The sequence below is a fragment of the Phycodurus eques genome, chromosome 11, assembly GCF_024500275.1.
Source record: "Phycodurus eques isolate BA_2022a chromosome 11, UOR_Pequ_1.1, whole genome shotgun sequence".
Classification (NCBI taxonomy): Eukaryota; Metazoa; Chordata; class Actinopteri; order Syngnathiformes; family Syngnathidae; genus Phycodurus; species Phycodurus eques.
In genome coordinates, this window is record NC_084535.1 from 2,125,580 (window position 1) to 2,143,992 (window position 18,413).

Here is an 18,413-nt window from a genome sequence, read left to right on the forward strand (position 1 = left end):
CTTCACGTACCACTCGTGGTACTCGTGCCACACTTTGCGACTCACTGCATCCCACCGATGGAATGTTTTACTCCATCGTGTTTTTAACCTTTTAACAGTTTCAACAATTGCTGATATTGTAATTGGAAAAATATCTGATGACCGTGTTGTTCGTTTGTTCCTTTCATGAAAGCGTACAGTAAGACTCCAAGATGTGATGGCGGCTTTTCATCAAGTAGGAAGCCCCGTAAGTCATCAAGCTCCCTACGGATGTTCCATATTGATTAGCTCATGTACATCGTGCAGGTCGAAGGATCCAGCGAGGGGAGGGGCAGCCCTCCTCCCTGCCTGGTGGATTTCTTGATTTTTATGTTTTATTTTTATTTCTTTGCAGCTCTCCTCCCTGCCTGGTGGATTTCTTGATTTTTCTCCATTTTTCTTTTTCTTTTTTTGCAGCCCTCCTCCCTGCCTGGGGGATTTCTTGATTTTTATGTTTTATTGTTTTAGCAAACCTCTTCCCTGCCTGGGGGATTTCTTGATTTGATTTTTCTCCATTTTTATTTAATTTCTTTTTGCAGCCATCCTCCCTGCCTGGTGGATTTCCTGATTTTTATGTTTTATTTTTATTTCTTTGGAGCCCTCCTCCTTGCCTGGTGGATTTCTTGATTTTTTTTTTCAATTTGTATTCTTTTATATTTTATTTTTTGCAGCCCTCCTCCCTGCCTGGTGGATTTTTGATTTTTATGTTTTCTTTTTCTTTTTTTGTAGCCCTCCTCCTTGCCTGGTGGATTTCTTGATTGATTTGTTTTTTTCAATTTGTATTTTTTTATTATTATTATTATTATTATTTTTAGCCCTCCTCCCTGCCTGGTGTATTTCTTGATTTTTATGTTTGATTTTTTGTTTTGTTTTTTAGCAGCCCTCTTCCCTGCCTGTTGGATTTCTTGATTGATTTGTTTTTTTCAATTTGTATTTTTTTATTATTATTATTATTATTTTTAGCCCTCCTCCCTGCCTGGTGTATTTCTTGATTTTTATGTTTGATTTTTTGTTTTGTTTTTTAGCAGCCCTCTTCCCTGCCTGTTGGATTTCTTGATTGATTTATTTTTTTCAATTTGTATTTTTGTATTATTATTATTTATTTTTTTTAGCCCTCCTCCCTGCCTGGTGTATTTCTTGATTTTTATGTTTGATTTTTTTTTTTTTTTAGCAGCCCTCCTCGCTGCCTGTTGGATTTCTTGATTTCTATTTTTGTATTTATTTTTTTTCGTCACCTCGGGGCGGCTCACACAGGACTAAAGTCAACGGAGCGTTTTGCGGCTGTGACGCGGCGCCCGGGCAGGCCTCCGATTGGCGCAGCGGCGGCCGTGGGCGGGGCCGACCCGACCCGCACCCCTCCCCTCCCTGCCTCCTTCCCGCCTCCCCCTCGCCCGGCGCGAGGCGGCGTTGGGGGAGGGAAGGGAAGGGAAGGGAAGGGAAGGGAAGGGAAGGGAAGGGAAGGGAAGGGAAGGGAAGGGAAGGGAAGGGAAGGGAAGGGGAGGGGAGGGGAGGGGAGGGGAGGGGAGGGGATGGGAGGGTGAGGTGCGGTGCGGTGCGGTGCGGGGTGGGGATGTGGGGTGTTCGCCGAGCCGCCGCCACTAAGGCTCGGTCTCTCGGTGTCTCGGTCGCTGCGTCGTCGTCGTCCTCCCGCTCGTCCATCATGGCCCTCAACATCCCCGGCGTGAGCGTCATGATGTTCTTCTACCTGCTGGTGCTCGCCATCGGCGTGTGGGCCTCCTTCAAGTCCAAGCGGGAGGCCAAGAAGGGCCGCGGAGACCAGACGGAGATGGCGCTGCTCGGCAACCGCGGCATCAACCTGGCCGTCGGCATCTTCACCATGACGGGCGAGTACACACCACCGGCGCCGCCGAGGATTCTCGGTGTTTTTGCCGCCGTCAAATGTGTCAAGTGAATCCGAATTCGACCTCCGTTTCACCTCCTCCCGCGCGTGACGACTCAACTCTCATTGCGCCGTTTGAGGCCCATAGACGGCATGAAATATGGAAAACGCGCTACATTACAGGTACGCGCCTGTGCAAGACTGAAATAGGATGTGAAAATGGTACGTATATGACATTCAGTTGCACTACAGGTGTATGGATGCGAAATAGGATGTAGTAATGCATGGGCATTAAATAGGACATCAAAGAGGTACACGTGTGAAAACGGTACCGATTAGAGACACGCAGAACATGACGCGAGTTCTAATGGCGGCGGGAATGCAACCAGTAAATCGAGACCAAAAGCTTATACATGCAAGAAAAACACATTACAGGCGGATAGACGTTCACGATCGTGTAAATAAGGTACGTTAGAGATACGTAGATTCAATACAGTGGGTATATATGAATTATTATTAAATGTGTATATTAATTATATATATATATATATATATATGTCTACACACGCCTCTTCAGTTTTTTGGGGTGATCTACAAAACGGACCCCAAGATCCTTTCGCCACTTTTTTACATCATTAATGTCCCCTATAACTTGTACAACTCAACTGGGGGGAACAAAACATCTTTTATAGAGGGGAAGTCAAAATAAATAACTAAGATAATGTGGTTGCACAAGTATGCACACTCTCTTATCACTGGGGATGTGGCTGTGTTCCCACTTTCGCGGTCACATTCAAACTCAAACGTTAAATGGGGGCAGCGCACACCTGCCAACTTAGAACGTGCCTCTGATTAACCCCAAATAAAGTTCAGGTGTTCTTGTAGGCGTTTCGTGACATTTTTGCCGTTGCATCTTACAGCACAAGCCACAGTCTGTAGAGAACGTCCAAAGCATCAGAGGTATCTTGCTGCCCCACGGTGTCAGTCGAGAGAAGGGGGCAAAAAGAATTGTTTAAGGCACGAAATATGCCTAGGTACACAGTAAAGGCCGTCATCATCAAGTGGAGAAAATATTGCACGACAGAGACATTTCCAAGAACTGGACTTCCCTCCGAAATTGATGAAAAGACGACAAGGAAACGAGTTAGGAAGGCTGCCAAGAGGCGGACATCAACGCTGAAGGAGCTGCAGGAATTTCTGGCAAGTAATGGCTGTTAAGTACGCGTGAGCGACAAACTCTCGTCTTCTATATCTGGGCTATGGGCTAGGGTGGCAAGACGGGCGCCTGAAACATCCGAACTTGGCTACATTTGGCAAAAACACACGAGGCTGAACTTTTTGGGCCGTAATTCCGAAAGGTATGCTTGGCGCAAAAACAACACCATGGCAACAGGGAAGCATGGCGCTGGCAGCATCATTACTAGTTTTACTTCAGCTGGAACCGGGGCCTTCGTCAAGGTGGAGGGAATTATGAACAGTTCCAAATGTGAACACAAAACTTTCAGGGAAGCAAAAAACATGGTCGGGAAAAGCCTACTAGAACAGCTGACAATGATTTGGGGTTAGGCAGAGGCACTTTCAAAGTGGCCAGGTGTGTTGACTCCCCTCGAAAGTGAATTTGAATGTGATTGGTTCATTCTGAACGCAGTCACATCCCAGTTATAAGAGGGTGTGCACACTTGTGCAACCACATTATTTCAGTGTCATATTTGTATTTCATTCCCTTCTTGAAAAAATTTTGAAGTTGTTCATTAATGATGGCAAAAAGTGATGGAGTCATTTATCTTGCTGGTTTTTTTTTTTGTGTGTGTGTTTTTTTTTTTAAATCACAATAACCGGGGTGTGTAGAATTTTTATAACCACAGTATCTACATAAGGTACATTAGCACATCGAAATTTATTTGAAAGAAAAAAAATGATGCTTTAAGGGTGGATACAAATTAAATACAACGTAAATGTGACACGTTAGAAGTGCGGAGCACTTTCAACTTTAGCGCAACCTTTGAATGATGTTCTCATGAAGTATTAGATTTACACTTAACACCCCGGAGCTCAAAGAGCAAAGTTAACGGGGTCAGGACGTTGAAATACCTTCGTTAGTTTCGTCTTGCAAAATTGTTGCCGAACCTAAAATTAGCAGGACAAATTGGCGTCGTGGACTGCGAGCGTTGAAGGGGAGCGAGACCCTTTCCACGGGAAGTCGGTACAGTACTTTGCGTACCGTACTGGGCAGTATTCGTTCCGGCCATCGCGGCGGCGCCTCCGCCGCTCGCAAACCGAGTACTGCGCTCCGTTTGGCCCCCTTTGGCTTCCGGACACGATCGATCGGTTTCGCGCGATTCGTCGATTCCCGCGTGCTGAGCGCGCGCACGCATCCGCACCCCGAAAAACAAACACACTTGTGCTAAATCAGATATAGGTCTTAAATATGCCGTAAATATGATACTGATATGTTAAATGTTATGAATATATTCGATGCGATGTATAGAGAATTTTAAATATGTACATGACAGCATTTGGCAGATATTTGATGAAATTATGAGAAAAATCTCCCGATCTCGTCTCAATTTACTCCCAAATGTACGAACTGCCACGTGAAATGTGGACCTGTTCGGTTGAACACAAAGCTAATACGATTCTCTTGTGTGATCGCTTTTCTTCGAAATCCTATTGCCGTGTTTCCCAATCTTTATTGACGATGAGAAAACTCTCACGACACACCACCAAACAAAAATATCACAAAAAAGTAGGAAGAGTGAAATCATGATGATCTCGTCTCGTCTCAATTTACTCACAAAATCGTTGGCTAGGAATGAAGCAGTTTTTGCTCATTTGGAGAAAACGGAGCTCGAAGATCTCCCGTGTTTTGAGAGTTATTTCCGAATCTTCTGCGTGGAATAATTTTCGGGTGTGGACGGGAGCCTCCGTAGATCGTCGTCATGATTTCAATCTTCATAGGTTCGGCGTTATTCGAAGTTCTACTTGGAGATTGAACCTTCTGCTTCTGAGGAACGTCAGTCACCGACATACTGTGGGGCCTTGCGGAAATCGTGAAAAGACTTCTTCGAATCTTGAAAATGGTTCCCAAGGCCGATTTGAATTTGAACGAGCTGAACACGATGAACCGACGGGGAAACTTTTGGGTTGAATATGTCATTGGGAATGAATGGGATTTTTGGGGCGGAAAATGTGGACATTTTGGGGGAAGGTGACAATGACTTGAATCAGATAACAAATATGGAAGTAGTTGAATGTCAAAAAGATTTGACGATATGAAAGTACCGGTTTCACAAAACGCTACTTTAAAATGTTTACCGGTGAATAATGGTAAGTAACGGTTAACCGGTCACAGTTTACCAGTTAATAATGTATTAGTGGACGGCACTCAACAGCGCATCTTTGTTTGGAAAATTCCCAAATTCTTCACAAATCCAACATCTCACTGAAGACTGAAAGTCACATGACTCTGGTCCGGCGTCCTGATTGGTTGCGTGGACATGAACTTTCACTTTACGTTTCTGTAGGTCCTGTACATACATAAAATATGATGAATGGTGTATAAGAACTGTATAGGCATTAAAGATGATGTAAATATGATATATGAATTATGTATGAAGGTCCAATTAGTACACGTTATCAAAAGGCTAAATATGATGTGTGCGTGTGTGTGTGTGTGTGTGTATGTGTGTGTGTGTGTGTGTGTGTGTGTGTGTGTGCGTGCGCGCGCACGCTTGTCTCCACAGCCACGTGGGTCGGCGGCGGGTTCATCGTGGGCACCGCCGAGGCCGTGTACAACCCGTCCATGGGGCTCATCTGGGCCGTCATGCCCGTCACGGCCACCGTGTGCTTCATCTTCGGTGAGCGCTCCTTTTTAGGGCACGCCGTGGCGGCTCAGCGCCTTTCGCTCGCCGCCGTCGCGACATTTGCTCAAAGCGCGACGAAAAATACCCCCGAAAAACCGAAGCGGTGACGTCCAAACAAGGAGAGTCTCCTCGCGCCATCACAACAGGAGGATTTGTGTCCTTAAGAACACTTAAGTCGTGTTGGCGTCCGAGTCCAAATAGGGTTTACGAGGTCCGGGGCTGACGCGAATAAAAAGTGGGACCACAAAGCCTGGCTGGAAGTAGCACGTGATCCCGACCGTAACAATAATCATGACAGAATGCCATTTCTGTTGGGGACGAAAACGTGAGAAATGTGGCAGGAGTAGGTCCGTTTGTAAAACAGTCTCAAGTTGGAATATATGAAATATGGAAGGATAAGTTACATGCGGAGTGGGAAATATTTTTCGTGGTTCTGAACGAGGTGAATATTTTCACAGTGGAGAAATGTGGAAGGGGTAGAACTCCAAATAGTGGTGTATTAATAACAATCATGAAGTTTGGTGGAGGTGGAAAATGTGGAATTCTGGAGGACTTGTAGGAGGGCAAAAAAGTGGCGACATAATCAAAAGATTTTTTTTTTTTAGAGCAGAATAACGTGAATGCCTGACACAATAACATTTGAACAGATTTACAATGCCGACGTATTCAGCCTGCTTATGTGCTCTTCATTGTTATGACCTTCGAGTGCTTTACTGATAGCTTCCAAGGTCACACTGGAAATCTCTTAAAGCGACAGAGCGGCGTGAGGGCGAGAACACAGCGAGGCATATGTTTCGATATTGCGATGGTTGATATATTGACACAGTGATATAATGGAAGAAAACCATTTTCCGATATGATTTTCACCTGTTATGAAAATCATATCCATTGAGATGTTGAAAATCTACAAGGTTCTCGATATAAAGCAGTATCACAATACAGCCGTAGCGGGATCATCAAAAAGCGTCGGTATCCGTGTCATACATGAAGAAAAGTCAAACCTTTTTTTATGTTATTGTTCTTTTATTTCATCTGTATTTTATATTTTATATCAATGTCTTATCATTCGAAATAAATGAATGAAAGATCAAATAAACGGGCCAACTCTAAATCTGAGAGTTGGCCCGCAAATACTGAACGACTCAAAAAGTGTATTCGCTCATCTCAGAGGATTTAAAAACCATTTTTTTTTTTTATGTCATTGTTTTATTGTACTGAAACTGTCCATTTGGATGATAGGACTGAATGTAGCAGAAGTCCATTTTTAGCATAGAATTACCAAATGCATGAAATATAGCCACATGGCGTTTATGCTAATAGCATGTCGACACGACAGCGATTCAACAATGGATGGCCGACGAAACGAGCAGATATTAAAGGAGTCTCGACCACATAAACGCTGGGTGGGCGGGATTAAAAAAAGAAAGAAAGAAATGCGGCGGGCCGTACGCGACACGACATAAGCGCACTCAGACGACACGTTGCGTAAGGTCACGTACTGGACGTGCAGATTAGCGGACATTCCTTCGCCACATGAATGTCACATGATTGATCCTCTTACTCTTGATCAGCGGACATTTTCTCTCCCCGTGTGTGCGCGCGCGTGTGTGTGTGTCTTTAGTAGTTCCTCGCAGCGTCTCATGTATTATGTAACGGTTCCTTAACTCCAATTTTCCCAACCTTTTTTACTGAGCAGAGGCACATTCTGCACACACCGAACAAAGCATGTCAAAGACACTTTGAAAGTGTTCCGTTGCGCCTTTTCTCACGTTCGCGCTGTCGAGAAGCGGAAGACTATCGCATAACATCACTTTGAGGAAAGGAAACGACGACTCGCACATTTCTCGAAATAAGATGCAAAGCTGTTTATTTGTCACTCCTGGTAGAAGTTCACTGTTAAAATGTTGTTGTTTGAGCGGGTTATGGTTTCAAATGATTGTTTCAAGCAATTAGGGTTTCAAACAAGAGTTACGGTTTCAAATTAAGGTTTCAGGCCTTGGTTAGGGTTTAAAATTGGGGTTTCAAATCTAGAGTCGGGTTTTGAATTAGGGTTCCAAACAAGGATTAAGGTTTCAAATTAGGTTATATAGCTAGGGTTTGGGTTTGTAGTATGTTGTTAGGGTTCTAAAGAGGAGTTAAGGTTTCAAGTCTAGTCTAGGGTTTCAAGTCTAGGTTAAGGTTTCAAATTAGGATTTCAAACCAGTGTAAGGGTTCTAAATTCAGGTTTCAAGCCTGGGCTAGGGTTTCAAACAAGGGTTTCGAGGCCATGTTAGTATTTCAAATCAGAGTTAGGGTGCTAAATTCAAGTTTCCAGCCAGGGTAAAAATGTGTTTACAAGTAGGGCTTTAAACAAAGGTTAAGGCCATGTTAAGGTCACGCATTTGGCCCCAGCTCCTCAAAGAAAAGCTCTGAGCGTGTCACTGGAGGCTCTGTCAGAGGCGACCGTCGCGTTCCTCTGCGCGGGAGCACTTTCACTAAGTCAGCCTGGTCGGTGAGGAGCGCCGGTGAGCGGAAGGAGGTGAAACTGCTTACAACATACGAGGCCTTCACAAAAAAACGCAAAATGGGGCTAGTTAACACCTATAGCTGCCAACACTAAAAGACAAGTATGTTATGTTGTTGTTGGTTTTTTTTTTTTTGTTATGATCAAAAAATTGGTGGTTTTCTTCTCTCTTAATAGTATAGTTTGATTATGTATCCTGTATTATATTGTCTTGTACATGTATTTTACTGCTTTTTGACATCATGGCCAAGGGACTACAGATGAAAACTAGCCTTCTGGCTTTTTTAACCATGTGTACTTCATGTGTTTTATGACATTGCATTGTCCCCTTTCAAATAAACCGACGAATAATAATAAAAAGGTTTCAAGCCGAGGTTGGGGTTTCAAGCCCGGGTGCGGGCTGTCAACAAGGCTTACGGTGAGGGCAAACATGGGGGCAGTTGGTGTTCGAGAGGACGATGGAGGAGACGGGCTCACGTGGAAAAGGACGACACGCCGAAAGGGAAAGAAGCACGATTCGCTGTCAACGATCGCACGCTTGCCGTCATAATGTCGAATTCCAGCCGACGGCGCGCAATTAAACCCCCGACGCAATTTCTCTCTTTGTCTTTTTTTTGCGACCCGAAGGCGGCCTGTTCTTCGCCGAGCCGATGCGCAACAGCAAGTACGTGACCATGATGGACCCGTTCCACATCAAGTACGGCAAAGCGGCCACGGCCGCCCTGTCTCTGGCCGCGCTCGTCTCCGAGATTATGTGGGTGACGGGCACGCTGATTGGATTAGGTAAGAATGCCTCCGCACGCGATACTCGTGCGCGCCACGGCAGCTGCGCGCCGCACGCGTGGACTCCGACGCATACGTCCGCTTATAGCTTGTCTATATACAGCGAATGTGTGTGCGGTGTTTTCCCGCGCCCGTCGTCCCGTCCGCCCAGCGACGCCAAACGAGATGGAATTTAGGGCGCCGACACGTTTAGCTGTGTTGCTAATTCCGCAAAAGCGCGATACTCACGAGTTACAGCTCGTCGGCGGGGGCGAAAGTCGGGAAGATTATTTTGGAAATGTACTTGGTTCAACGGGAATGGGAATCGATAAGAATAATCCGATTCCGATGGATTCTCATCGGTTGAGGGAATGAAATAATATGAATGGGTTTGTTTTAGTGGGGAGACTTCTGAAGTTCTTCTTCTTATTTATTCAAACTTTATTCCTCCGGGTAAGGCAACTGAGAACAGATTCTCGTTCGGAATGCCGACCTGCCTGCAGACATTTGATCGATATCAATGCGTGTAACAATATTCGCCACCAGAAAAGAAAAGAGTACTTTGTGGTAAATGAAAGAGTGTTTATGGGTTAAGCGGCGGGTGTTTTTGTAGCCCCGACTGAGTGACAGCGCTCTCGTGGCACAAATGATGAGTAATAACTGACAAGGAAAACATGGCATCTGTGTTATTGTGCTCACCAGGTCACATAATCCAACTGTGTTGCTGAGAGTTATTGTTATGGTTCCTGTCTACTTACCGCTGGTTCTCAGTAAAGTGAGAACCAGCGGTCGGTTGGTCGTGTTGTTGTTTTTTTTTTTTGACCCTCTGGGCTCTCTCTACGCTGGACATTCGTGTCCGCCTCGCTTCCTTTGTGTTTTTAATCGTTTTGTGTTTGTGTTAATGCACATTGTGTAAACGAACTGGAATTTAAAGGGTTACAAAAAATAACACGAAGAGTATTGTGTACTAATGACTAACTGACCTTGGATAAAAACTTTATGGAGAAAAGAAGCAAGGGGGGGGAAAAAGACCTGTAATGTCTGTCCATGTCCAAAAGCGTCCTGGAGCAAGCTGAAAGGGTTGTCAAATGTAAATGTAAAAACGTGTGTGCAACAGGCGTGACCATGAGCGTGATCCTGGATCTGTCGTACACGGTGAGCATCTGGATCTCGGCCGCCGTGGCCATCACGTACACGCTGCTGGGCGGACTCTACTCGGTGGCCTACACGGACATCATCCAGCTGGTGCTCATCTTCATCAGCCTGGTGAGTAGCTGCTGGCGTTCTGGTTGTCGTGGCGGCGGCGGTGTCAAGTCGAGGTTATCGCAAATCACAAAAGAGTCTCAAAGGGCTTCGTAGGCCCACGGTCGGCAAGGATTGACGACATCCCCTCGTGTAACCCCGCCCCCGGTCGGCTGGGTGTTGGTGATTGTTCTTGTTTTTCTGGCTGTTGTTGGTGGCTGTTGTTTTTGGTTGCGGTGTTGTTGTTGGTAGTGGTGGTGGTTGCTTTTTGTTCGTGTCTTGTGTATGTGGTGTTATTGCTGGTGATAGAGGTGGTTGTTTTTCCTAGGGTTGTTGTTGGTGGTGGTGTTGTTGACATTGATGGTGTTGCTGTTGTTAGGTGTTGTTCTTGGTTGCGTTGTTGTTGGTGGCTGTTATTTTTGGTTGCGGGGTTAGTGTGTTAGTGTTGTTGATGTGGTGTTGTTGTTGGTGATAGAGGTGGTTGTTTTTGCTAGTGTGTTGTTGTTTTTGGTTGTGTTGTTGTTGTTGTTGGTGGTGGTGTTGACATTGATGATGTTGCTGTTGTTGGGTGTTGTTGTCGGTTGTGTTGTTGTTACTGTTGTTGGTGGTGGTTGTTTTTGTCAGTGTGTTGTTGTTGGTGGTGGTGGCTGTTTTTGTTAGTGTGTTGTTGTTGTTGGTGAGGGTGGATTTTGTTAGTGTGTTGTTGTTGTTGGTGAGGGTGGATTTTGTTAGTGTGTTGTTGTTGGGGGTGGTGGCTGTTGTGGTTTGTGTGTTGTTGTTGGTGGTTGTTTTTGTTAGTGTGTTGTTGTTGTTGGTGGCGGCTGTTTTTGTTGTTGTGGTGTTGCTGTTGGTGGTTGGGGTTGTTTTTGTTAGTGTGTTGTTGTTTTTGGTTGTGTTGTTGTCGGTGGTGGTGGTGTTGACATTGATGATGGTGTTGCTGTTGTTGTTGCTGCTGTTGGTGGCGATGTTGGCATTGATGATGGTGTTGGTGTTTGTTGTTACTATTGTTGTTGTTTTTGGTGTTGCTGGCACCAGCGGTGTTGTTGCCATGGTTGTTGGGGCCGTTGGCCTTGATGATGATGTTGTTGTTGTTGGTGGCGTTTCGTGTTGCTGTTGTTGCTGCTCTTATGTCTCAGGATGCAACCACCAACCAATTTGTAAAAATGTAATTGTCACACAATGATTTATCTGCCTGTCGTTCATCTGCTATCCATTCAGTCATCCCTGTTTTACAGCCATAAAGGTCCCAAAACACCAAAGTAGCTTTCCACTGCAGAGGTGTATGACTCACTAAAAATCCCACCCGCACATATCTTTTCAGATTCATCTGAAGGCTTCTGAATGGATTTACACTACCACAAATATTCTCCGCGTTTGACTTCGAGCAAAAATAAACGGCTTACAGATTTGATTTTGAAAACAATACACCAGAAGTGTGAGGACGCTGCTTCCTACCCCATCAAAGCACCGCGTACTACTTTCCTATTCGCCATTTATTTATTGATGTATTTTATTTGATTGTTTTGAATGCATATATCACAAAAGACTCTTTGTTGTGCACTTACTATACATTACGTTGCGCATCTAGCTGTCCGCAGCCGGTCTTAACTTCCGCCGCTGCCGACCGTGATGCGGACCTTTCTCTGCATCGTTTTGAGAGGTTTACCACCCTGTTGTAGTTTAAACCCTCCGGCAAGAAGCACGCTAACAAGCCGTCATCGTTGTTCAAACCCCCGCAGCGGATTTGCGTTGGTCGAACTCCAAATTGTCTAACTTCTGTTTGTACTTGAAAATACATCATTAGCTGAATCGCTTTCAGCGTCATGTGGATGAGGAGCGAGGTAAAGATGTCGCGGTTGAAACTCCCGCAGTGGCTGTGCGTTCCCTTCGCGCTGCTGAGCCCGGCCGTGACGGACATCACGCGGACGGCGTCCAACTACACCTTCCAGCCGCCCTGGCTCGGCACGCTGGAGGACAACCGAGTGTGGCGCTGGATCGATAACTTCTTGATCCTGGTGAGCGTGAGCGGGAAATAGAGATGCTTGCTTTTAGATTCCGTACGTGAGTCATACTTTTGGCACTCGTTGTTTGACCGTGACTATATTATGAGGAGTTAGTTACACAATTACATATGTTTCATACATATTGGGTGCATTAGAATTCACCGGTATGTCACATGGCACCGTCAATAACAAAGGCACACCTTGCACTAGCTGCACAATATTACTCTGGCCTATTTAGACTTTTTCATTTATTGCTAACCACATAGCGACATCTTAATTGGCTTTTCTTGTTTAGATGAGATTACAATCTGGCGAAATTGCTCCCCATGTTTGTAGTTTGCTGCTTGTACTATATTATTAACACAAGTGCTTACAGTATGTGTGGCTATTGCATATTTACCTATTTTTGGTGGCGCTTTGAGATACGACTTTTATTTGTTCCATGACCACACTGGTAAATCAAAATAAACATCAAATCATCTTTCGCCATTGAAATGGGTGGAAATGGCGTTTATCCGATGCAGTTTCCAACCCCCCTCCGCCCCCAAAAAAACAAGAAATTCTCGTCATGTGTTTTTTAATGAGGTAAATGGACCTCTATAATATTGCACGTCATAAAAAACATCAAATAATAACATAATTCTATCCAATTTAAAGACTTAAACCGTTCATGCATTACGATTTATTCGCTGCTGCTCCTTCTGGCGTGTGCGACTTTGCCACCGGAGGGCAGTATAATACAGTCACGCAGACACAAATGTAGCCGAGTTTCACGACGACTGTAAGAAACTCGGTATCCTGCAGTCATATTATGCGTTTCTCGCAGAGGGTGAAGAACGTATGCCTGTGAATATTGTTGAATTGTCTAATTGTCTGTATTCAAATCTCAGGTTCTTAAAGCATCACAATTCTTTTTGCTCGATGTTGAGCTCGACCGTAAACGTCGGCTTGCAGCTCGAAGCCTCTTTTTTTTGGGGGGAAGAATTGTTCCCAATCGGCCCAAACTGCCTTTTGTGGTGAAGCGACTTGCGCTCACTGGCACCGTCCGGCGCTCTGATCTCAAATTGTTGCTCGCAAGTCAAAGCCTACAAATCCTCCCAAGGAGGGCTCCGAGCTCGAAAGACTTGTCGGTCAGGTCACGCTTATCTCAAGGCGGCGCCGCGTTAAGGTGATCCAGCCATCCATCTCCTCGCCTCCTCTTGCCTTCACTTTTTTTCCCCGTCTTCTCGTCCAGGGCTTGGGCAACCTGGGCCTTCAGAACTTCCACCAGAGGACTTTGTCCGCCGCCTCGTCCACCACGGCCAAGATCAGCTGTTTCGCCGCCGCCTTCATCGTCCCCACGCTGGGAATTCCGCCCATCCTGCTGGGCGCGGCGGCCGCCTCCACGGGTGAGGCGAGCGATGATCGACGTGTGGCGGAATCATATTGAAAAGTCTTTTGATTTGCGCGCTTTCCCAGACTGGAACATGACGTCTTACGGTTCTCCGTCTCCGTTCGAGCGAGGCCAGACGGGCCTGGTGCTGCCCATCGTGCTGCAGCACCTCACCCCTCAGTACATCTCCATCGTGGGCATCGGCGCCGTGGCGGCCGCCGTCATGTCGTCCACCGACTCGGCCCTGCTGTCCGCCGCCTCCATCTTCACCTCCAACATCTACAAGAACATCCTCAGGACGCAGGTGAGGAGGGAAGCAAAAAACTCTCAGTCCTATGCCCCAAGAATAGTTTTCCCCAATTTCCCCAAATTGTCGAGACTTTGTTGAGTTAAAAAAAAAAAGAAAACAGCTTTACTGTTGATGATACTGTTGTGTTTGCTCTTCCCCCCCCAAACGATATGTCTTCAATTTGTCAGTCATCTCTCCAAAACATGGCCGTTCCATTTTCTATGTTGTCGACACTTATTCAAACAAAGTGACAGTGGCTGGCTTTATTGTTGACATTATGAATCTCTACATAAAGAAAAAAAACCCAAATGATGTGTAGATCTACATACATAAACGACATACTCTATATTTTCCCACTCATCTGCTCAAAACATAACACATTTTCTCAGGTTGTCAACACCAGGTTAATTACAACGAAAGTAATGACGACCAGCTCTCTTTCTGATGGTGTTGTGAGTCTGGCCGTCAAGAAATATGCTGTGAAAAACCTTTACTCCGCCCCATAAAATAACAGTCATTTCCCATAATTGACGACACTTGCTTTATTAAAACAAAGTAAAAGCGACCAGCTGAATCTGTACATACTCCCCAGACTGATGTAAATATGTACGTACGGTATATATTGAATATTTCTTCCCTCATTTGCTCAAAACCACATGAACTTTCGCACCTTGTCGACACAAGGTAAACGGCTAACGACGTTTGCGTTTGTCGTGGTCGTCGTCGGCGCCGCGCAGGCTTCGGAGCAGGAGCTGCAGTGGGTGATCCGCGCGTCGGTGGTGGCGGTGGGCCTGGCGGGGACGTCGCTGACCTTCCTGGACAACAGCGTGCTGATGATCTGGTTGCTGCGTTCGGACCTGACCTACACGCTCATGTTGCCGCAGCTGGTGTGCGTCCTCTTCTTCGCCGTGTCCAACGGCTACGGCGCCGTCCTGGGCTGCCTGACCGGAATGCTCTTCCGGGTCCTGTGCGGCGAGCCCGTGCTGGGCGTCCCGCCCGTCATCCGCTTCCCGGGCTGCGCGCTGGTGAACGGCGTGCACGTGCAGATCTGGCCCATCCGCACCATCTGCATGCTGTCGGCGGTGGCGGCCATATTGTCCTTCTCCTTCCTGACCTCGCTGCTTTTCCACAAGGGCGTCATCTCCGAGCGCTGGGACTTCTTTCAAGTGCTGACGCGGGACTCGGCCGAGACGCAGGACGCCTCCAAGTACGGCGTCAAAGACGACGACGACGACGACGAGGACGAGGACGAGGACGTGAAGGAACAGAACGAGAGCAACCAAGTGTGCGAGCCCATGTTGGAATCCAATTTTTAGAGCGCGTGACTTTGATTTAAACGCGACTGTGTGGAGTCGTTTAGGAACAAAATGTATGCAAGTTTAGTCGGAGTACAGTCATCTCCCCCAGCCGCCCCGAAGCGCCGACTCTTCGTGACCGACGATCCGTGCCGCCTTCCTCTTTTGCGTTTTCAACGGGCAATCGAAAATCGAAGAATCTTGTTGGTTTTGCAGTGTCAAACTCAAGGCCCAGGGTCCGAATTCAGCCCACACGCTTTTGTTTCTCATCTTTGGCATCTACGTGGAGACGTTTTAATAAGGTCACGCTTCAGCACTTCAATCGGATTCCAATCTTGTTGGTGTGTTGTCCTGTGAGGACACGTTTGGAATGTGATTGGCTGACGAAACGCTCTCATTACTAATATAGTTTATGTTACACGGGCCATCACTGCGGATTCTGAAGGCCCTGGGCAGATTAGATTTACATAGCAACACATTGAGGCTTTAATCTGATTGGACCAAAAACTATGAAACCAAAGCAGTTTAATAGCGTTTCAAACTCATTTTACATTACCCTTAACACTTAAAAGCGAAAAAGAAAGACGGCTTGTCGACTATTTGATTTGGGAAAAAAATGTGCGCACACAACAAAAACGCTCCGCAACAACCCGGTCTGAATTTAGCTCCTCCCCGACATACAAATCAAAGCATACTTCCTTGACACCAATTCCCATTCAGACAGGGCTTTGGTGGTTTCTTGTAGCATGTCAGGACATTTCAGAAAGAGTGGGGGGGGGGGAAAAATAATAATAATAATACAAATGAGTGAATTGATTAAGAGTGAGCCGCGAATATACAGGGGATTACTGTAGTTTTGTTTGTTTTTGTTTTTTTGGTTTTTTTTTAATAGGCGTGTATGCTGACCGGCGTACACGGGAAAAAAACGACAGCTATGCTCTCTGTTTTAAGAGCTCAGCATCCTCTCTGCAATTTTATGCAGCAATGACACTTCCAGGCACGGACAGAAGGGGGCGGGAGGGGGCCACTGTTGCCAAAAAAGTGCGCGAATGTGTTCAGCGTCAAGTGACTTTGCCACCAGCCGATTGTGAGACTTATGCCAGTAAAAACAAAATGTTGTACATGTTTTTTTTTTCTTGTTTTTTTTTTTTATTATTGTATTTCAGCTTCTTAGACAAGTAGGTGATTGTCAACAGCTGATTGTCAACAGCTGATTGTATCGCGACGGAGCGATAAGAAGGGCTCTCAAGCACGAGCACTTAAATGTACGGGGAAGAAAAAATACAAAAATCTGACTGCCTATGCAAACAAGTGAGAATAATTTGTCATTAAACCCTTCGTTAGCCCGCTTTGACTTAGCGTGTCTTGTGTATTATCTGCCCCAAACACAATGTTTCACATTAATTTTCTAAAGTTGTCAAGTTGGTTTATTCAAACAAAGTAACTACAACCAACTTTATTGTTGACGTTGCGAGTCTCTTTTTCAACCCAAAGTTATATGCATACAGTAGATACTTTTTTAAGTCCTCTCTTCAAAAGAACCATTTTCAAAGGTTGTCAGCAGTTGGCTTATCAAAACCAAGTAACGACGACCAGCTTTATTCTTCATGATGATGTGGGGCTCAACCCAAAATATGTACATCTTTAATTTGTCAATCATGAGCTCAAAGCACATTTTTATTTCCTATAAAATGCTCATGACATTCTTTTTTCCAAGGTTGTTGACACTTTAGCGGATGAAAACAAAGTAATAACTACCAGCTTTATTGTTGATGTCGCAAGTCTCGTTCGTCCTCATAGCCCCAAATTATATATTCTGCACATCATTTTTTTCAATGATTTGCTCAAAACGTAACATTCATTTTTGAAAGTTGTCGACAGCAGTTGGTTTGATAAAAAAAAGAAAGAAAGTGACGATGACCAGCTCCATTCTTAACAGCGCATCTTCAACAAAAGATTTACCCCAAAAATATGAAATGTATGTAAATCATTTGTTCAAAGCGTCTAAGGTGGTCAAGAGTTGGTTCAGTAAAACAAAGTGACGACGACATCCGCGTTTGACCTTCATCCAAACAAAAAACAATTGACTGTGCATTTTTAACTCGCCAATAATCTGCTCAAATCATACCATGAATTTCTTCGGGTTGTTGACACCTGTTTAATTAAAAGAAAGCAACAATGGCCACCTTGATTGCCAAGTTCTATGTGGATATTGTATCAAATGCAGCGCGGATATATTTTTCATTCATCTGCTGGACGCGCAACGTTCATTTGCCAACCGCGTCAACACTCGGGTTCCGAAACCAAAGTCACGACAAGCAGCTGCCTTCTCCCTGGCGCCGTCTTGGCTCAGGCTCCGAAAGAACCCGTTGCCGTCGGGAGCGGCAGGCGTGCGACACTTGTCCCGACGCCTCCCCGGAGGAGGCCGCGCGCTATCTGGGCGGCAATGCGTACGGCGTGCGGCGTCGCAGAACAACGGTCCCGGCGGACACGCGAGCTCAAGATAACGGCCCGCTGCTATATTAAGAGCTCGCGTGCGGCGGTTGGCGTTTGAAGGACACTCGCCCGCTTCCTGCGTCCTCGCTTTGATGCTTCCTCTAACGAGAGGGCCGAAACCAGGCCAGCACACAGATGAGGTTTTTGGGGGCGTTTATTTTTGGGTGTTGTGTGAGAGGTTTTTGCTTCACGTTGACATTTTCCGCCGTTTTCGGAAATGAACCGAAAAAAGCCACGGCGGTGCCGAAACGCGACAACGCTCCTTTGCGCGTTGGTTTATTCAACCAAAGTCATGGCGATCAGCGACATTCTTCCTTCTTAACCGTGATGTGTCTTCTCTTCACCCGCCAAATATATTGTCAACACGTCTTTACACTTGCCGGTGATCCTCTCAAAGCGAAACGTTCATTGTCCCGGGTTGTCGACACCGGCTTTATTGAACCAAAATAACAACCATTGTTGAAAGTATTTGCTCTCCCCTCCCCAAATATATGCTGTACACGGAATACGTTTGTCTATAATCTGTCCAAAACGTAATGTTCTTTTTCCAAGGTTGTTGTTCAAACAAAGTAAGGATGAGCATCTTCAGACTTGATGGTGTTGTGGCTCTTTGCTTTTCACCTCTTTACCCCAAAATATTGACTTTGTCAATGATCTGCGAAAAAACAGAACTTTCCTTTTTCAAGGTTGTTGACACTTGGTTTATAAAAACAAAGTAATGACGTCCATC

At 45.6% G+C, this 18,413-nt stretch overlaps 1 protein-coding gene across 1 annotated transcript; it reads left to right on the plus strand.

Annotated features, from left to right (window-relative positions):
- Window positions 1–1,587: 1,587 nt before the first annotated feature.
- LOC133409890 (high-affinity choline transporter 1-like) lies at window positions 1,588–16,035 on the plus strand. Its single transcript, XM_061690451.1, has 8 exons — window positions 1,588–1,862; window positions 5,602–5,715; window positions 8,852–9,007; window positions 10,104–10,252; window positions 12,100–12,243; window positions 13,466–13,619; window positions 13,690–13,907; window positions 14,630–16,035. The coding sequence occupies exons 1-8, from the start codon at window positions 1,589–1,591 to the stop codon at window positions 15,206–15,208; spliced, it is 1,788 nt and encodes a 595-aa protein (XP_061546435.1). The 5' UTR covers window position 1,588; the 3' UTR covers window positions 15,209–16,035.
- The last annotated feature ends 2,378 nt before the right edge of the window (window positions 16,036–18,413 follow it).